This window comes from Oxyura jamaicensis, chromosome 3, assembly GCF_011077185.1.
Source record: "Oxyura jamaicensis isolate SHBP4307 breed ruddy duck chromosome 3, BPBGC_Ojam_1.0, whole genome shotgun sequence".
Classification (NCBI taxonomy): Eukaryota; Metazoa; Chordata; class Aves; order Anseriformes; family Anatidae; genus Oxyura; species Oxyura jamaicensis.
The window spans coordinates 33797781-33819340 of NC_048895.1; the positions used below are offsets into that span (position 1 = coordinate 33797781).

Here is a 21560-nt window from a genome sequence, read left to right on the forward strand (position 1 = left end):
GAGGGTGCTCAACTAATTTGAAAAAAAAAAGTGATAATACTGGTACAAAACCATCAGTGACTTCAGATTGCATTAAGCACTTCTGCTGGTGCTAGGTTAGCAGGAAGAACAGAGCTGCAAGGAATCTGCTTCTACTACTAAGGGAGTGGCTATGATTTGACTTTTATATGACTGCTGTTAAAAGAATTTACAGGAGGAATACCCAGCACAAGACAACCAGAGAGGCTGGATCATACCAATAGCATTCAGCCTCATACAATCACAAAAGAAAAAAAAGTTTAGAAATGGGAAATAGCTGAAAGACTAGAAATGAAGCTTGTGCTTGTGCTTGAAGATGAGCTGCATTTGGTAGCTGTAGAGAGGCCCCAAACTGTTCTAGGAGGGATATTTCATCATGGTCAGTATAAATTGAGACAGAAAGGAAGCTGCCTGAGCATCTTCTGCAGTATGCCTCAGGGGAGAAAAAAAAAAGTAATCAAATCCCTTTTGGGAAGATATATTACCTAGTTAAAGGTGTTTGTTATCCTCAGTTTCAAGCTATCCTTACTTTCCCTTATTCTGAGTAGTCAGTCATAGTAGCATTTCTTAAAGTTATGTCAGCTATTATATGATAGGGAGGAAGAAACTGAGCTGGCGTGGTTAAATAAAACTGGTGCTTCAGAGGAACAGCCTCTTTCAAGTCCATATTATATTTTCTTTAAATTTGCCATATTTTAGTTCTGCATAAGGCATCTGTCAAATCCCAGCTGTGAATAGTACCGAAATGTGATTGTGCTCCTTACTACGTCTTCCCCATCTTAGACTGATGCACAGGAAGGTTAAAGGATTGTCTTTTACTGTCTCTAGTGTTCTATTCTCAGCCTACAGTTCCTGGCTAAACGGCCAGTCAGCATGGCTTTTCAACTGGCTGAGAGTTTTAGTGGCCAGACCTTAATAGGATCAGACTAAGGTGACAGCTGGAGAAAATAATTGCCCATGTAAGCAGCCCCTGGGCAGGTGGGGAAACTTGATCTTGGGAAAGGTACATTACTAGAGAATTTCTTGCATACAGCCTCCAAGTATCTTGAGGAAAGTTTACATTTAAAGAGATCTCTGGACCATAACGATGTTGACAGAGCTATAGCTAACTGCTGCCACAGGTCATCTCCATCCTGAGAAAGCAGAACTACCTGTGCCGCGTCTGACTGTTACAGACTGGTATTTAATAGCGCTGCTGTGTACTAGCCTCAGGAGGCGACATTGTCATTCTTATTTTTCCCTGCATGAAACTCCCTCCTTCTCAAGACTGTGATCCTTCTGTGCCTGCTCTGTCTCTAAGACAGAGCAAAGTCTTTGTCTCTAGTTATGCATTTGCGTAACACCGTAACTGCAATATACTCTGATCCTCTTTCGCCATCCACTGATGTGGCTTTTGACTTTTACACCAAGTTCTTGATCTTACAAAACTTTGGATAAACTATTTTGTTGGTAACTCTTTCCATTCTTTACTTCTTTTCATGTTCTTTTATTGCATGTTTCTGCTGCTTTGTGTTCTGTCATCTTCTCAGCAAATGCCAAGAGTAACATTCCAGTCATTGCTCTAGGTCTTTTCTCAAGTCATCTTTCTACCTACTGACAATCCCATCTGGCTTTCAATCAAAAAATAAAAATCAGATGACTTTTAGAGGAAGTTAGTAAAAATGTCATGTCTCACACAATTTATAAACATCGCTATTTGAGCATGTTGTATTGCTTTCTTATGAGTTAGTCCAGATCTTAAATGATACGGAGGCAGACTTGTAATCAGTCTGAAGTACCTGCTTTTACATTCATACAGAAAAATCAGTGGGATTGATGATTTCATGTCCTAAAGTAAAGGCATGATAAGCTACATGGAATTTCTGGGCATCACAAGGACATATTGCTGCCTTCTGAGGTCGCCAGTTTGAATTGAAAGAGCCAAGCCACTGTCAGCATTGCTGTATCTGTAAACCAGCACTTCCTCCTTAAGGAGAAAGGGAGAGGTTTTCAGACGTGGAGTTGAACTAAATCTTTGCGATCAGGTCAACATCACTGCACTTTTTAAAAGGGAAGATGGGATGAAAAGACTTGGTAACATTCTGTAGCAAAGTGTGACTTTCAATACTTGGTAGCCTGCAATCTCGCGCTCCAGTCAGGACACCGATTGTTAATCCTGCTGCTCACACCGCTGGCTGAGATACCTCATTAGTCCCATTGAGCAAACAAGTATTAAATCCGGACCTCTGAATGACTGACCTGGACTTAAAATATTTGTTTAAACTAATGCTTTGTATTCTCTTTCTAAATGGGGTTTTGCTATTTATGAACTTCAGCAACAGTAAACCTTCAACCTACTTTCCTTTGCATTCCCTCCCCTCAGTTTGAGTTTCCCTATACTCTGTGGCATGTGAGGATGGACACCTCTAGTCTGAAACAAAATCAGGTTCCTTCTACCCCTTTGTACTTTATTGTATTTCACTTCAGCCTGCTTGTATACTCTGAATGAACAGTTTAGAATGTTTTTTTATACAAAAGAACTGAAAATACTCAATTCAGACAGTTACCAATTAACAAATGTTTTGATAAAGTTCTCCCTTACTTTAAAAGCTAAGGCAGATAACCCAAAGTATTGCATTAACAGAAAGAAAACTGTATATATATAGAAGAAAAAAAAATATAATATATATATATAACAATATATATATCATATATATATATATAAGAAAACTATATATATATTTAATATAGTTCCTTGCTCTTTTGAGCATCTTCAAGTTTCCACAGGTAGATCTCTAGCATTATCTGGCAGTAAGAGAAAATATTTTTCCAAGGGTTAGAGAAAATAGATGCCAGCGTAAAGCTTTCGTGGAGACCGAAACAGTGGTGGTAAATACCAAGCAAAGTATCACGAAAAACGTTCCTAATATGACAGAGAACTTCTGCATTCTCTTAGCAGAACACCATCTCAGTCTAAATAGGGACCGTGCTAAATACTGTCACTGAAGATGTCTTCAAGTCCTTTCAGTCTTCAGAATCCTTGGTGACTGTAAGTTGGAGGTGGATTTCCTTATACAAATGCTTTGTCAGTAACATCTGCCAACCTACTTCAGGTCAAAAAATACACAGACCAGTATTTTAGGTAAATAATTATATAAACATATTTTTTTTCAGGTTTGTAGAACAATCTAAAACCAAATCCAGAGCATTAACTTCTGTTACTTTGAGCCACTTAATCATTTCAAAATTGTGACAAAGACTCTCAAAGGCAGATGTGGCAGAATATTTACAGATTCCATTTTTCTTTAAAGTCTAAATTACCTTGCATTTCCATGATGCCCAGGGTTCATTTACCAAATGTTCGTATCTTTCAGTACAAAAATAAATTCATGAATGCTTGTTTCTGTGTTGTTCGGTAAGGTATGATGATACCATGGTTTATGCACCCCGTTGTTTTAAAGATGTTGTCTGAATTTATTCTTGGCATTTTACTGAAGTGCTCTATAACATATATTTCACTTTCTTCTATATGCCAGGCATCATCAACCATACCTGGAATGTTACTTCAGTTTTTTTTTTTTACAGTTAATCATAGTATTGCACCTTAATTACCATCTCTGCTTTAATATGACTATACAGCGAGCTTCTTGCTTTAGAAGCTGCTCCTGCCAATCTCTGCATTTCATGCACCAGAAAATGAATTACTATCTATCTGCTGCTCTAGGGAGCGCTGGAGATAAAGCAAGTCCAAGGTTAAGTCCTTTATCCAGGAAGTCGTGACTTGAGAAAGTTTTGCTCTTTGTGGCATATAAAGCTGTAGCTAAAACTTCTTCAAGGATGCTGCTGTGTTAGATTACATGTCACAAGAACAAATGGAGTCTAGTAATTGTCCCTGCTTAGGAACAGAATCTAACGTGCTGATCTTGGTTTTTCCTACCATGCACAACTGAGAAGTGTCATTCTTCCTCTACTTTCCCCACCTTTGTAGCCACAAAAATATCACAATTTCCTTTTAAAAATATCTTTCCTATTTTCCTCATACAAGTATTTCTTGTTCCTGTTTAAATGGTTCATCTTCAGGTTTCCCTCCTATTGGTTTGCTGTGGTCTTTTCAAGTTCATTTTTTTTCCATCACAAAAACAAAACAAAACAAAACAAACAAACAATCAAACAACAACAACAAAAAACTATTCAGCCTTGTCCATTTGTGAGGTGGAAAGTAGAACTTACATTTCTGACAGGCGTACATAAGCCAACCATTTTAAATTGGTGAGGCACTCAGAGTATCTGAGTGTATGACAGAGTATCAGTGCACCAGGGCAAGTGAGTCTACCACCGTAGTGCCCGTACATACTCCACACCTTCTAATTAACACAATTTAATTTGCAGTGGCAGCTGCATGCAGTGCATTTAAAGTTTACATAGAAAAATGTTACGTAAGATAACTTTTGTACAGCTGAGATGACAGCACTATGGGATTTTGGTTTTTGCTCCCTCCTGAGAAAACTACTGTCTCAGCATTCAACCAAAAAGTTCTCTTTCACAAAAAAGTACATTTATTTGGAAATATTATTTACTGAACTACAAGATACATGACTTACCAGAATTATACTTTCTTCTTTCTACTTAACTAAAATGCCCCTTGATAGTATCAAAAAGCAAGCAGTGTCACATCTGATAGATCTTACATATATCAGCACATTATTATCATTCATCTTTCATTGAATGTGCTGTTCATAAAAGAAATGCTACTTTCATATTATGCAAGTCAACATTAATTAACTTCAAAGGGGGATTGTGTTACCCTTCAATATATAATAACACCATCTTACTTTTACCATATAAAAGATGTAACAGAAAATGTTGCTTGGTTTTATAAGTGATTTTTATATATATATATATACATATGATTGTTAAATACCAAAGAAACTATAAGATGCTGGTAACATACTGTTTCCCATATCACAAATATTTAAGGACTGTACTGCTAAGGACTTTTTGCTTAAAACACAAGAAGACAAGTCACTCTTGTGGCATAACAGTACAAAATAGTTTTTTTTTCTTCTTAAAAAAAAAGGAAACTTCATGATTCCTTAATGTTTATGGCAGCCACCACCTCTTTTCTTTTCTGTTTTGACTTTTACACCCGAATATTGAATTTAAAGTAAATCAGAGAGATGCTTGAGGGTAGCTTGCAACCGAAGGTTAATCACAGAAATACAGATCAAAGACTGATTTTTGTATGAGTTAATCACAGGCTTCAGGGCTGTACCAACACAAACACTATATATTAATTTTTCTTTGTAAAATAAGTATTTATTCTGCATAGACCACTCTACAACAGCAGTTAGTGACTTCTTGTCAGCAAGCAGCATGTGACAGGATTCTGTCATTTAGATCTAAGCCATTCAGTGTTTTGCCTTGAGTTTTCCCTCTGTCCTGAGCTGTCACTCAGGTTCCTTAAAATAAAGACAGGAAACAAAGTAAGCCAAAGACCTCTGTTTTTGTTAAGGAAATGACTGGATATCCATTAAGAGTGCTTGACAGAAACTGTCTACTAGTGCCTACACAATGTGTAATTTATATAATAAATGTCAGTCTCCTGGAAGTACAATGGAGGGAAAAAAAAACAACCCTCTTACACCAAATAGCACCAACACCCATGATTGATTACTTGAAGTGTAAAATTCATTTGACAGTTTTTTAAAATGCTGTATGGGTATAATCCAGAACTCATTACATCAGTTGAGTAAAGTTATGCCTCATCCTAAAAGACCTGCAACTGAACTGACCTGCTGAAATGGCTAACTCTAAAAGTATTTGTGAACCATGCTTTTGAAAAGAACTTCCAGCTTCATCAGAATCATACAATAATTTGCCTGTGAATAAGAAGAAAGTTTGGATGTTGATTTGTGATGTGTATTTCATACTTCAAGTCAGCAGCTGCCAAACTTGGTCACCACTAACCCAGAAAGCAGGAATTTCTCTTGTCATGGCTGTGCTTTTGGATCTTCACAAGTATTTTATTTTCTTGTTGTTCTCTGCTCTTATGCAAACAGCACATCAAGACAACATCAAGGTACCTGCCTTTGTGGAAGGAAAGTTCTGTTCTACCAACTGTGGTTTATCTTATGCTGCCTAAGTAACTTACAGCAGACCTATTTAAATTTTAGTTAGATTTGAATAGGAAATGGGAATGATCAATACACTTATCCTGATATATATATATATATATATATGCTAAAATGGGGGGGGGGGGGGAGGAGCATTTCATAAAGGACAAGGGGAAAGTAAAAGTGGCAAACCAGGGATGACGAAAATGATAAAAGTGAGTGCTGCACTGGCTAATGGAATGAGGCAAACAAATGCTGGCAGTAGGCTAGTGAGGAGGAATCAGTTGTGTTTAGCTTAGCAGAGCTCCCTAAAATAAAGGAAGCGGCTCTTATAAAGCACGTGTCACAGGGATCAAAAGGATGACGATGTGTAGGTAGCAGCCGCAGAATACTGCTGGGTTTAGTCATGCAGCTGCTGACAGAATTAGGTCAGCAGAACAGACTACAGAACTCAAGCTCTCTTTTTCCCTCAGTTTTCTCTCCCAGCACTATCGCATGAATCTAAGTCCTCCTCTGCGAGGCTCTGGTGGGTAGGCGCTGGAGGAGCCCTGCCGCCTGCCCCGCCGCCCTCAAGATGGCGCCGCGCCCTTACCCTGTGGAGAGAGGGCGGCAGGCAGCCCCGGCGGGGGGCTCTCACCGCTGACAGGACACCGACAGAGCCTTCCCGCAGAGTGCCACCGCGCTCAGGGCTGCCCCATCCTACCAAGCTCAGCCCTCGTGTTGGTGTACCTGCAATGGCCTGACAGAAAATGTGCTTCAGCGGAGAGTGCACAGGGTGATCTGTAGCTGTTACTCGTGTGGCCCCTGATACCAAACAGAAAGGGCTTTCATTACGTCCTTGCTTGGCTTGGGAAAAATCTGTTGCCTCCAGCCTGTGATTTGGAGACATTAAATATATATGTGTGTGTATATTTGATATTGCTACGTCTCCTCTGAGGAAGAGCGATCTAGATTAGGAACTGCCTTATCATACTGCACCTAGTGCCTGCATGCTCCCCAGTCCCACGGGATGTTAAGGGCTATGCTGCTTTGTTGTCTGTACCTCATCCAGGAGAAGGTGAGGTGTTATTCTGCAGGGGAACACATCTAAGACCCATTTGTGAATAGCAGCACAATGCTTTAAGTAGTTCGCAAACAATTTAATCTTAAGTGCCAAATCCTACCCGAGCAGGATCCTTCCTCACACAAGGTGTGGGGAGGGCATAGGAGGAAGGAGTCAGAGCAGAAAGGCATCAGTGGTCCTAAGAGTATAACTGTTTTCAAGGGTGAAATTGAAGTCAGGATGAAGAAAACTGGGGGACAGTAGGTACTGTGCTACAGGCCCAAACCTGCAAGCCAGTATAAAAACTTCATTATTCTCAAAAGAAATGTGAATAAGTGATGACAGAAGCAAGTACTAACAGCCAGAGCATCAAGAAAGGACACGGTTAATGCAATTTTAATTAATAATGCAATATTAAGAAACAGAATGAAGTTCAAATTGATAGTTTGAAACATCAGAGCATAAATTTGTGGGTGTAGAAACAACACAAATCAAAGCTGTATCCTCACAGGAACTCAGTGAGTAGCAGACCAGACTATAGCAGAATGGCCTGGATTAAGGCAACTTCTCCACACCAGGATCTTTCAACTCAGACAACTTCTGGGTTGTATGTAATGGGAAGATAGTGGTATTAATAACACGCAGGAATTGACAAATAACTGCAACTTAAATAACTGCAACTTAAGTGTCCTTCCTAGTTAAGGAAAGTAAAAGTGTCATGGAGTGTACCGTCTAAATCCTGAGGGTTTCTCCTTAACTGGAATGCCATTCATACTTCCTAGCCTCAGTCAAACCCATGGATGCTCTCAAATCAAGATAGACTACCTAGACGTTATAGTCACTAGCTGCTATATTTTTCCCTGAAATTCTTCACGCCCCCATCACAGCTGGGATTACCTTGCCTCCGCTTCCCTTTGGTACTCTTTTCTCCAGGAGTTGAACTGAAATCTGATGTGTGTGCTTTACAGGAGACGCCAGCAGTGCAGGGCAGTGTCCTGCATTGTAGCCCTATTTGTAGCCCCTCCTGCCTGAGGCAGAGCAGTTTCTGCTAGGCCAAACAGAAATCAGGGGATATGAAAGAATATGAAGTATTTTGAAACAAAGAATTGAGTGTGAATTAAGATTCTCATTTGAAATAATGTGAAGCAGTTTCAGGGGAAGTCTGTGTCTAGAGGACTGGAGCACCCGTTGTACGAGGACAGGCTGAGAGAGCTGGGTCTGTTTAGCCTAGAAAAGAGGAGACTGAGGGGAGACCTCATCAATGTGTATCAATATCTGAGGGGAGGGTATCGAGAGGATGGAGCCGGTCTTTTTTCAGTTGTGTCCAGTGACAGGATGAGAGGCACCGGGCACAAACTGAAGCCCAGGAGGTTCCAGCTCATTATGAGGGGGCACTTCTTTACTGTGTGGTCACAGAGCACTGGGACAGGCTGTCTGGGCTGTGAGTCTCCTTCTCTGGAGATATCCCAAACCCGCCTGGATGCCATCCTGCGCAGTGTGCTGTAGGTGACCCTGCATGGCATCTGGGTCACCTTCAGAGGTCCCTGCCAACCTCGGCCACCCCGTGAGCCTGGGAGGTTTCCAGGCAGCGGAGCAGCGACTCCGCTCTCAGCAGCAGCGGAGGGAGCCGCGCCGCGGCTGCTCGCGGCGGCCCTCCAGCTTCACGGCCTCGGATGTCTCCGCACCAGGGCCTTCTCCTGGCTTCCTCCTCCTCCTCCTCCTCCTCCGCCGGGCTGGGGCAGGGTTTTCCTCCAGCGGGGCGCTGCGCAGCGGGGGCGAGGCCGGCAGCGCGACAGCGGCGCCTGACGGCCGGGCCGTAAAGGTGGGCGGGCGGGCGGCATGGGGAAGCGCGGCAGCGGCGGGCGGGCGGCGGTGCTCGGCCTGAGCAAGAGGCAGAAGAAGCACCTGAAGGAGTTCGGGGAGGAGCACCCCTTCTACGACAAGTGAGTGCCCCCGGGGCGGCTGGGGGCCCCGAAAGGCGAGGGGAAGGCTGGAGAGGCGTGGCCGAGCCCTCCTGTAGGCAGCAGGGACGCGCAGCGTCTGCAGGGTGCGCGTTACCCAGCGCTGCTCTCGGCTGCCCGTGGCTGGCGTCTTCTTCCTTGCTTGGTAGGTCAGTATTTAGCACAGCAGGTAGGCCCTTGCCCTGGTTAGCTGTGTTGTACGAAGGGCCTTTAAGAAACGCCGAGCAGGCTTGGTACCGGGGTTCTGGGTGAGGCAGCAGCCAGCGGATGCCTCTGGTAAGCCCTAACCTCAGCTGTCGCCTGCTGCATCTTCTCCAGCTGAATGGTTACAGTCAGGCACCTTGAGATGAGTCCAGCTTATCAGTGTGAACTTACATCATTCTAAGCTAAACTTCATCCTTGCCAGCTCCAGTGATCCCTCACACTCTTGCCTAACTTCGGTGGTCCTTTAAAAGTTGTCCTGCAGCCCTTCCTTTCAGATGGCTCTGGCTTGGCCTTTCTCCTCTGAGAAGAGAGAGGTGAATTTCCTTCGAGTCTTGCCAGATACAGGTCGTCCTGCAGGAAGTTCTTCACTTTAGGCAGAGCTTTTCCAATGGTTATACCCTTGTGGGTATGTATATAAACAGCTTTCTGTTTAAAGCCAGATTCTGCTTTAATATATTTCTCTTTTTGATCATTTATACTCAGGCTTCATTTATAGGCCGTAGCATCAGCTGAGAGACACACCTCTCAGGGTGAGCACTGAGTCTTGTTTTCTAAGGGACAGTGGTGTGATGCTTTGGTTTTAAACTTTCTCTTCTCTAAGATTTGTGTGATTCAACAATTTCTTCTCCACCTCATCTGCTTTTATCCTGTGCATAGTAACATTGACAGAGTAAAATACTTCACTCTTTTTATTTTTTTTCAGGGTTTCTGAAAGACCAGAAGCAACTCAGATCTGTGAACTGGTAATATATTTTTGTTTCTTCCTCGCTTTCATCTTTGTATAGTTCAGTGAAGTGAAACACTGAGCATTTTGCATTGTTCAGGCTGATTCAGTTGTTCTGTTTTAGAAAACCTGCTTTTTAGGAGGAAAAAATGAATGATTTTTGTATGCCTCTGAATTGTTCTCTGTAGTGTCAAACTGATAACTGTGAAAACCGTGAGACATCAGAAGAAGCAGGATATACTACTGCTATTCTTGGTCGGTTCTGTTTTTTTTCACATTACTTAATCATGGTGAAAAGTAAATGATGCTGTAAGTTGTTTTAATAATACTAATAAAGTTAGCGGTGCGTGAGTTAGGGGATGAGATGTCTTGTTCTCTGTTGAATGAAGAAATATGTTCATGCTCGTTCCCCTTCTTGAAATTGCCAATGCTTTAGTTTTCTCTCAGTTAACCTCCTTTGTTGTCAGATTAATTAAAGACTTAAGAGTTTCAGTCTGGAAAAATAATGAGTTACATTGTCCACTTGTTTCTTTTAGCACTTACTGCATTAATGTTGTATATATTGAGTGTTCACCTTGGGCTGAAAGAACCTAAAAAAGAAGCAAATGGTGCTTTGCTTGTACTCCTGGCTTCACTGTACTTCTGACTATAACCAGGCATGCTGTGGTTGGTTTGTACAAGCCTGGGACAGAACTGGCTCTTAGAGTCTAGCTTGTTTGAAGCTTTGAGCTGAGCCAAACCTGACCAACTCCTCGCTGGACTTCTGTCAGCTGAAGGTTACTTCACTTACTTCCTTGAGAGCTGGAAGCATTTTCTGCTTGTATGTGCGCCCTTCTACATTTTTTGTTGTGTGCATGGTTTTCCTAGGAAAATCCAGGGCCAGTTTGTCTGCGGAGAACAAATGTACTGACTCAGCTGAGCCTAAAAAAACCAAACTTTGAGATGCTCAGAGTCAAATCAGTGCAGAATGAGGTGCTAGGGCCTGGGTCTACCAAGATGCTTTCAAAATCTAAATTGAGGTGTCCAGCATAACGATTTAGATAAAATGGAGGTTTTTGAAAAGTCCCATTGCATCTGCGTAGGGAAAGAGGAAAGAGAATGGGAAGAGGAAAGTGTAGCATGGGAACTAGAGGTGAGGGTGTTCATGTGCTGCATAATAGAGTGTTACTGTTTTCACTTTTAGTCGGACAATTCTGATAAATCAAGCACAGAAAGTGATTCAGAGATTGAAGTGGAACCCATCCCTGTGTATCACAAGCTACTGGCTACCCTGAAGACCTCTCCTGAGTCTGAGAGTGAGGACGAGGAAGACGAAAGTGAATCGGAAGAGGCTGGGGAGAGTGAGGCAGAGCTGGGCAGCGAAGGCTCCCAGGAGCCTGAAGAAGCAGACGGTGGTGAAGAAGACAAGGATGAAGTACCAGCCCAGGAGGAAGGTGGGTTGCCTTTTCCCTTACTCGGGTAAACGTTTCAGTTAGAAGGTTTGATTAATGCCTGTTCTTAGCCAGGATCCTGCTTGTTGGCTGGGTGCTCTGCTGGCTTGGGGGCTCTGCTGCTCCATTGCCTCGTTGTGGGAGGGAACAGCAGCTGCCGGAGGGTTTTGCAGGGCGGAGGGTAGCTCTGCTCATTTTCCGGCAGGCAGCCTGCTGCTTCTTCCTCAGATGTTGTTTGTGCGGCAGCAGAGGGGAAATCCACATGGAGCAGCATACCAGGGGTTCTCACCCACTCGCTGGGAGACGCAAGCTGTTCTCTCACACAGCATCTGGTTTGGCTGCTGCCACTGAGAGGAGAGAAAGGTTTGCCTCACAGCAGAGGAAAGTATGTTTAAAATACAAGGAAACCTCCTCCATTATGACAAGACTGCCTCATTCATGAAGTCTGCAAAGAAATTCTGAGAGAAGGAGTCAATTTTTTATTATTTTCAGTTGTTTTAGGTCATCAGAAACTAAAACTTGTGTTTTCTGAATAGGTATTCCTTATATTTTCTCTGGGGAAACATCTTTTGTATTACTTAACGTTCGGCATGCTAGCCAGCCAAAGGTTGTTATTTCTCTTTTCCGAAATGTAAAACACAAAGCCCATTTTTATCTTTTTGTATACAGTATTTGGAGAAAAAGTTTATCTCCAATTGAACAACGTAGCCAGCCAGAGGCAGCAATCAATAATAACTTTTCCAGAAGATTAAACCAGTTTTTCTCTCTAACAAGTCACAGCTAAAGACACAGCAGAAGAGGCACTCAGCCAGGAGCAGGATGATGGCGTGGATGCCTCTTGTGACCTAAGTCATGGAGCAATCGAGGAGTTTACCGATGTGAAACATGAATCTGAATTTAGCTTGGAAACCAATTTCATGGAAGAGGAGAGTGGAGACTGCGATGCGGACAAGAAAGAGAACGGTTCTTCGCGAGCCTTTTCACAAGGTAAAACGTAGTATACTCTGCTTAGTGACCTGCCTCTTGAGGAGCATCTGTACCGTGTAAATGATCAAATTCCTTAATGAGATGCTGTATAGCTTCTGCGTTCTCTGGCTCTGTGATTCATTGTGTTGCCCACGTGTGAGCCCGTTGCATAAGGGACACTTAAAGCTAATGCAGGCACGTAGGTGAACCACTCGTTTCCTGCAGCGCCTGTGGACAGGGATTTGTTTCTCCTGTGACTGGTAAAGCCTAGAATACCAGGAACTAGAAATGTGCGTGGAGGGGGTTGTCTTCCTCTAATGTGTTAATGGTAGTTAAAAAAGCTGGTGCAATGTAAAGGGTCCTGCAAGGCTGCACTTGAACGTGGAAGCTATTCTTGGCACAGACAGTGCTGGAGGTGGTGACAGAACTGACCGGTGAGAGGATCCTTCACAGCTGGGTGGAGTTAGAGGTGAGGAGCCTGGGGCAGCTACAGTAATTTAGGCAACTGCTCAGGGCTCTTTGGATTTTGAAGGTTGTGCAGAGCAGTCTGACCACCCCAGGATCAGGAAGACACGAGGCATCGACAGCATCTGTGTGGTGTCTGTCCTCTGTGGGCGCACACAAGCGTCTCGGTGCCACAGTGTGCCCATGGGTGAAGGCTGAGCTCTGGTGCTGGAGTCATCCCACCGTATGTAATACAAATAGCTGTGTGCACGGGTGTGTGATCTTCCAGTTCTGTGCCACACATTGGCACTTGCAGAGCTCCTATTCATATTTCATGCTCTGCGGTTTTAATATCAGATGGCGTAGTTTGAGAGAGGGGAATATGTTTGTAGCATCCCTGGTGATGCTGGCTTGTCATCTTAGAGCAGCAGCTGACATTAGATCTGGGAGGCAGCCTAGCTGATACATGAAATGTGGGGAAGCATCAAAGGGCCATGTGATAGAAGAAACAGCTCCTCGTTGTTACCATGAGAATATTACTTAGGCCGTTGGCGTTGCATTTTAATGAGAACCACAGCTCTCCAACTGTATGCCAAGTATCCTAACAGCTTTCTTCAACCTATAAATGATGCACTACTTTTCAGTGGGTTGCTTTATAATGGGTGGCTTTATAATCTGTTACAGAAGATCTTACACACCTAAGATAGCAGAAAGTGAACAAATTTTTACTCAGGTCCTGGGGTCACCAGAATTCCTGAAAATGCTTCGTTGTCATTCCTCTTCTTCATTTGACAAATAGGGGAATCGGTAAAACTCACGGAAGGGAGAGCCCCTATAACAATTAAATGATAGCCCTTCAATTGCATTGCTGGGAGATAGATTTGACAGCAGCATGTCCTGAGTAGCAAATGCCTTGACGTTTGCTGGATAACTTGGGCTAGATATCCTTTGGCAAGCACTAGTGTCCTCTCAATCCTCTTCCTCATGCAGTGAGTGCTACTGTGCTGCAAGCAGTATGTGGGGTTTGGTTTTCAAAGGAAGCTTTGCGTGTTAATTGTGCATACATGTATCTTTGCATATAATATGATGTTACAGTTGCCTGCTTCCCTCTCCTTTCTGAAAAAAAGATGTGATTCTGAAAAAAGAGCTGATTAGATAAATCGTACTTTTGTTCACTTTTGGCAATTTTTGCCTTCCTTCACCCAGATCCCCTCCTCTTTCTTTGCTTTATCACGGTGTGTTCCTATCGCTGCCCGGAGCTGCAGAGCCCTCGGCAGTAAGCTCACTTGGGTCTTTGCTGTTGACAGCCTGTTTCACCTGCAAGGAACAGAAATGCTAACTGATGTTTATTGGTGTCTGAGCCTCGAGCAGAAAATTGCCGCAGACTCTTTTATTACATATTGCTTTCCTGTCCAACATTTGTTTTGTGTCTGAAAGTTCTAGTGCTTCCATAAGTGCTTCGTTTTCTTTCTCTGCTCCTCCCCCCCTTTTTTTTAGGCAATCTGTCAAATCTGTTCTCTGTGTTTTTGTAGAGAGAATTTGACATTCTTTTTCGCATCTCCTGGTGCTTTGAAATAACTAGTTTTAGCTGTGGTGTTGGCCAGCACAGAAACTGTTCGTGTCATTTGCAAATCTGCTCTGAAAGTTGATTCTGGTATTAGCTACAACAGTTCTCGGGACTCTTTGTTATTGTTACACACAGATCCATTTAAACAGCACATGGACAAAGAACTTGAAGAAAAAGAAGTAGAAAAAATGTCTACGCTTTCTAAAACTTCAAGTCAAATCAAGGTAACATTGTCCTGAAGCAATTCAAAGCTCCTAAAGATGCTGAGATAAAAATAACTTATTGTATACGAGTGCAGTAGATTTGTATTATTGTTGGCTCTGGAATTGTCAAGGTTTTCTCACTGCATTGTTGCTGAAGTGTTTTCTTCTTTGCTTAATGCTAAGCAAGAGCTGAAATATAAATCTGCTGTTACATAGGCGCGTGGTGACACGTTTGAAAAAAGCGCTTTAGAGTTTAGTTTATAATCCTGAGGTCAGAGGTGTGTACCTGTGGCGCTGGGTGGAAACGGGACTGGTCTCTGCATAGTAACAGTGGGGTGCCAGAGACGTGCTCTGCAACTGAATTTGTGAGGTGACCCTTTCCAGTCTTAAAAGTACTGGTGATGCACTTTCGTGCTCTTGTTCAAGACATTTGTATCTCCGCACACGTTTACAAGCAGGTAAAGGGGGTTTTAACCCATTTGATAATACTGGAAGTAACGTGAATTACAGTACCAGAAAACCACCTCAGTGCTTGAAACAGAATACTGGTTTTCAAAATAGTCATTTTTAGACAAACCTTTGCTTCTTAACTTTTTCACATCTGATTTCATTTTGGAGGGTTGCCCTGCATTCTGGTCAGCCATATGCTGGGTGACATTTGTTGGAAGATATCCAACAGTTAGTCACTCAGAGAGCAAGCTGTGACTTTTTTTTTTTTTAATATGGTGGCCAAAAATACCAGTGCCACCTAAAGCAATATACAATGTATCTTTGCTTCATTGGGTGTAGCAATGTTATGGAAACAGAATGGGACAACTTGTGTGGCAGGAGGCTTATTCCCTTGAGGCACTGAAAGGTTTCACCCTTTAAAAGCAGCACGTACCTCAGCGTGGCTGATCGGTAAATGTAGTTGAGCTCCAGGGTTGGCAGAAATGACATCCTTCCTCTTCCTCAGTTTTCTCATTGGCAAAATGAGGACAGTTGTAGCCATGTCACTGCAAAATACATCCAGGTCTAGCGAGCTCAAGTTTATTGTTATTTTCTGTGGTAGATACTAAGGAAGAGATCGCTTGTTGGGGGGGGAAAAAAAGGTATCAGCTTGTATTATGAGAAGGTAGTTTCTCAAATTTCATGAACCTGATTAAACCATCAGTTGGGGTAATGTACTATTGTGCATTTAAGTGTACTAGGTTTGGTATATTTGACTCTTCCTTTTTTTTATATATCTATTTTTGTCCTTCAGTGGCCGAGGCTGGGTCAGTTAACTTTTTCTTCCACTTTGGAGAAACATACAACTTTAAAACCAGACAAAGAATTTGATGTGAAGCAGCTTCATCTTCATAAGCCTTTAGAATCCACATGGCCAAAAGTGAATAAACCGTTCCTGTCGCCAACAAACAAACCAAGCGATCCCTCTTTTACCCCCTTACAAAGAGAGCTCTTCTCTATCATGAATGCCTACAAGGACTTGTTCTATCCAGAAAGAAATGCTTTAACGAATGGAGAGGAAATCCGGCATGCATACTGCTTGCATGCCTTGAACCATGTCCTGAAGGCCAATGCCCAGGTGCTCAGCAACAACGCCAAGAAGAGAGACCAGAAGCCAGGGACGGACAGTGATGACTACAGGGACCAGGGGCTCACCAGGCCTAAGGTAGGAGAGCTTCATGCATGTGTTTCCCCTGCCCACCCTGGGTGCTCGGTCAGGCTGTGTAAGCATCCTGCTGCCCTGTTATGGGGTGGATTCCTACACATGTGCCTTTCTGCAGCCCTTGGCCATGCCTGGAAGTCGTCTGTGGGGCAAATACCCTGGGAGAAGCAGTGAGCACAAGTTTCAGCCAGCCTGATGCCTGTCGCAGTCTGCAGAGTGGGCCTCAAAACCCAGAGAGGGGTTGGGAGAACATGTTTAAACATCCCCTGTAATCATACCCTCTGTGTGAGACAGAACCACACTGCTCTGCTGGCCAGTCTGTGTTCACAAGCACGCTGTGTCCCAGCGCATCCTCTCTCCTTGCTGCATGTCAGAATTTGGCCTGTTCTGTTTCCATGTGGACCCATCTGGGCCTGCCTTTCCTCAGAGAAGCTAACTGGTGACATGCCATAAGGAAGGCACGAGCTAGGGGCCTCTCAGCGTAGATGTGTGTGCCTTGACTTGAGGGCACAGACCTGGCTGTCAGATCAGGTTTTGTCACGTAGGCAGAGGTGGGTGGTGATTGTACTGGGGAAGGAGGCTGAGGTTTTGTTTTGACTGTTGGGAAGCCCAGTGGGGGCAGATCAAAGTCAAAATAATTACATATTTTATGAGTTGTTCTGTTGTAACTGTTGATCTGTGCAGGTGCTGATGATAGTGCCCTTCCGGGAATGTGCTTTGAGAATCGTGCACGTTCTCATCAGTCTTCTTGAAGTGAATGACAAAAGAAAAATAGATGTAAGTAACAAAAAGCGCTTCAAGGGAGAGTTTGCCTCTGACCCAGAAGAGAAGCCCCCCAACCTGAAAAGGCCTGAAGATTACGAAGCTGTCTTCGCTGGCAACATTGATGACCATTTCAGAATAGGTAATGACCGACAGTACAGATGACTTTACCTTTAAAGCCGGGGGAGGTAGGGCTGGAAGCTGGTGGGACTTTAGATTCTGAGGTATTTATGCCGGTTTTTGTATCAGCAACTTGAATATTTCTGAAAATATTCTGTGCCTTACCACAAAAAAGATAGAGAAAATGCAGAGGTAATGATTTTCACATCAAGTTCAGGGTCGCTTAAAATGCACTGATTGCTTTATTATGGCAGGGTTGCCCACGCCTCATTATAAAGAGGGTAGTCTTGATTTATGCGGCAAAATCTTTCATTTTATTTTTAAAAAAATCATCTCAAGTTAGCAGTTATTCGCAATTTATCTTTAAATCAGTAATAGTGGGAACAAAATTAGAGCTCAGTACTAAGCAAAGCAGTTCTCTGCTGTATCGCACACGGTCTTCATCAATGCAGGGGGATGGCCAGCAAGTAGGACTGTTGGACAAGTAGCAAATTTAAGACTGTTTCATAACGTAATGTCATGCTGTTGTAGTAATTCAGTGTGCAGAGAGTTAGTTCAGTTCCTGGAGCTGCCACAGTGAGTAGGCAGTTTTTCTAACTTAGCTTGACAGATAAGAGGCTCTTGAAATTATTGCCCCTTGAAAGATAAATTGGCATCCCAAGAGATGTAATGATATAGTGGAAGATGCAAGAAATACTGAGTGGGAACTACTTGCTTCCCAAGTGAATATCTATCTTGCTGAGAACATCTTACTTTTTGTAGCAAAATAATTTTCCTTTCAACCGTCTCCTGTACTACAGCCTGTTTGATCCACTTACTAGGTGTGAAGAAATGCTTGAAGAAACTTTCAGTGCTGTTACTTGCAGAAGCAAATCACAGAAGCAGCATAATTATTCTTTCTTAGTGTGCTTCACACCCTGTTACTTCAGCGCTAAGATGGAATTTAAATTGTGTTTGTTAGGCCTTACTAAAACCCACCCTTTCACATTTTTTTACCAAAGACAACTTACAGTTGTTAAACTGTGTATATGATGACATGTTTGGGGGAAAAGTGGTGCTTTCTTCCTGGAAATTCGACCTGTTGTGCCTTTTATTTCATGTGATCATCACGTTAAAATGGATAGCAGGAGAGGTCCCTAATGATGTCGTGAAATTCTTGAAATTTGTGATGATGTGAAATTCTTAAAAGTGTTTTTAAGAGCCTTCAGCTGTAGCTGTGGTTGCCATCTTCACGCAGACAGGGAGAGAAGCTGAAGAGATACCTGTGCTGGGCAGCCTCTAGCTGAACCATTTGAACGTGGTTCACATCTGGATTTTAAGATCAGAAAACCGTATGTTGTCCAGCAGCTATGGCATAAGTAGTAGACTCCTTTGATTCCTTCCTTTACCCTCTGTAGTATGAGAGGTGATACATGAGCTAATCTGTCCTGCACACTGCAACGTGCACCTTGAGAAGCCAGGTACCTGGCAGTAGTGCAAGACCGTCTGTGCTTGCAGCCTTGGTAAGGTGCTAAGCCTTTTCCTTGGCATTTTAGTAGCAACTGAAGTGGTCCTGTGAACCTTTCATGACAGATTAAGGTAACTCTTATTATAGTACGTAATGGCAGAGACTGAAGCCCAGAGTTTTAGGGTAAAGGGAACAGTTAATCATTTGCGTTTCTTAATTTTTTTAGCCCACTCTTCCCTCTTTTTTTTTTTTTTTTTTTTAACAGAAAATCAGGAGAAATATGTTTCAGTTCAAAAATGTTGTTCAAGCTAAGAAAAATCTGGAAAAAAAAAATCTGAAAGAGTTTGCAGAGCTTCATGAAAATCTGCCGAAGGCTTGTGGAAGGGGGGTGGGGTGGATAAGCACATTTTCAGGGAAGGAGTTTCAGCCAGATTGATTTGTCCAGCTCTAATCACTAGCACGTGCTAAGGGAGAAGGAACGTAGGAGTTACTGTTACAGAGCCTTCGGGAAGAAAACGGTTGATAACTGACCTTGGCTAAGAAAATGCTGTTTGTTGTCGGACAGGGGTTGCGATTCTGCAGAAGAGTATGAGGTTGTATGCACCGTTTTACTCATCAGACATCATCATTGCCTCTCCCCTGGGCATGAGGACTGTCATTGGCGCAGAGGGGGAGAAGAAGAGAGACTTCGATTTTTTGTCATCAATAGAAATGCTCATAATTGATCAAGCAGACATTTACCTGATGCAGAATTGGGAACATGTTCTGGTATGTTTTCCATATTTTTTTTCAGTTGCACTGTGTCCTATTAGTCTGATTACAACTTATTTTCAACAATGAACAGTTTTACTTTTTTTTGTCTAACTCGACATGTATGCTTGTTCCTTTTTTCTCCTCCACCCTGATATTTATTTTTCTTACACCACAAATGATTTTCCTACAGCTTTTGGTAGTGTTCAGTAATTGTTCTCTGTAAACCTTAGTATTTGGTGCTTTAGTGGTGTGTGTCATAAAAGGTTTTTTGTTTGTTTGTTTTTGCGGAGTTTTAATTATCTTGCAGGATGTAATAATGATTCCTTTAATCACATCTGGGAGAAAATCTGCCAGTTGTCTGACTGCCCGGTGTCTGTCAGACTGCAGCCGTGTGAGGAATCTGTACAATCTAATTGAGGTTCCTCCAGAAAGCAGTGGGTACTGGTGCTTGTCTCAGCTGACTGCAGAAATACTAACCATGAGACATGTCCTAAATTAAGCAGTCTAAAGCTTTTCCTGTGCGGATAGTGAAAATATAGCTGTAGGACTGTGGTTTGTTTGTGGTAGTACCCAGACTTTGACTTTTGGTTAATAAAAGTTTTCAAGATTGAAAGGTTGAGGTTTTTTTGTTTGTTTCACATGGAAGCACCTTTGAGGTTTTTTGGCCTGACATTGCAACAGCATGATGTTACTGTACATTCTGAATGAGCCCAGAAGGCGCCTTGCTTCTTAGCGAGTGCCAGGAGAGGCCCAGGAGCCTACACGATACTCAACAGGATGTGTCCTGGAGCCTGTTCTCTCTTTTGCTTTTGGGTGCAGCTGCCTGCCATGCAGCGGCAGCAATACTGGTCAGAAGCATCATTCAGTGAGGCCAAACTAAGGTAAATTTCATGACTTGAACCCAGGCTGGTGCTGAATGCATCAGGGACTGCATTTGGGCTGCTTCTGGCTCAGAAACCTTGGGCCCATTGACGTTGGAACAAACAGACAGACAGATCCATTAGATGTGCCCCATGGGAGAAGCAGCAAAGGCTGCTGTTACAGATGACTTACGAGATGGTATTTCTAAGATCTGTGAAATGAAATTGTTAAATTACTCTTGGTATGGTCAATAAATTCCAAGCAGTCGTGTCTTGGGAAATCACTACTGTTAAATTCTGTGCTTTCTTGCTCATCCCTGCCCACTTTTTGCTGCAATTAAGGCTCTTGCAGTCTCGGTGCAGTGGTATCAGTCTGCAGTGATGTGTTTCTGTCTCTGTGTAGCACCTGATGAAGCACATTAACCTGCTGCCTTTGGATTCCCATGGGGTAGACTTTTCCCGAGTGCGAATGCTGAGTCTCAACAACTGGTCCAAGTACTACCGTCAGACGCTGCTGTTCAGTGCTCTTCAAGATCCCCAGATTAACTCCATCTTCAACAAACACTGCTTCAATTACACAGGGCAGGTAAGTTCACAGATGAGCTCAAGACTTCTTTAGGCATAATGCAGGGGGAGAGGAAGAGGAAAACCCAATGTATGGAAGAACTCTGTATCTTAGTTGTAAAAGTCTGTGTGCCAGTAATCCCATTATCAAAGTGTTCTAGTCTGAACCTGCATGATGCTGCATGACGATATCTAATGCTGTGCCAAAGGTATAAAGAGATGCCCTTTTGCAGCAGTACTCGATCCTTTTGTTTCGTGTTCAAAGTCAGATTTTATTTTTTCTTAATTTGATGCAGGTAAGTTATTTTATTTATTCTGTTGTCAAATCAAGGGTTGAACATCTTCCTTTTTTATGGTTTGTACTATATAAGAAGCACAAACAGCTATTTGAAAGAAACAGGAAAAATAAAAATCTGAGTTGTCCATCTTAAATCATTGAAAGGCAGGAAATAAGGAGCTGTCATGCATATTTAACACCTCTGTTATGTATATGTGAATGTAGTTTGGTATTGGAGCTTTCTTAAAATCAGCCTTGTGCACTGCTTGCCGATGTGAGTTACTAGCAGAAGGCTGACTGGGGTGTGGCTGCGTTGAGATGCTGCTTCCCTGAGCATCCTGCTTTGTTCCCGCAGGTGGCTGTCCGCAACGTACCGCTCATTGGCTCCATTAGCCGTGTTGTGGTCCAGCTCCCTCATGTTTTTCGGAGGATAGAAGCTGAAAACTTAACTTCTGTGATAGATTCAAGGTACTCT

The 21560-nt window shown here is 42.8% G+C and overlaps 1 protein-coding gene across 1 annotated transcript in view; it reads left to right on the plus strand.

The window, feature by feature from the left end:
- Positions 1–8949: 8949 nt before the first annotated feature.
- Positions 8950–21560, plus strand: part of UTP25 (UTP25 small subunit processor component) — a 15373-nt gene continuing 2762 nt past the window's right edge. The window contains exons 1-10 of the mRNA XM_035322132.1: positions 8950–9095; positions 10021–10060; positions 11225–11474; positions 12246–12458; positions 14584–14672; positions 15895–16305; positions 16987–17206; positions 19197–19399; positions 20648–20830; positions 21441–21553. Of these exons, the coding sequence (XP_035178023.1) occupies positions 8992–9095; positions 10021–10060; positions 11225–11474; positions 12246–12458; positions 14584–14672; positions 15895–16305; positions 16987–17206; positions 19197–19399; positions 20648–20830; positions 21441–21553 (1826 nt within the window). The 5' untranslated portion in view covers positions 8950–8991. The remainder of the gene's footprint in view (positions 9096–10020; positions 10061–11224; positions 11475–12245; positions 12459–14583; positions 14673–15894; positions 16306–16986; positions 17207–19196; positions 19400–20647; positions 20831–21440; positions 21554–21560) is intronic.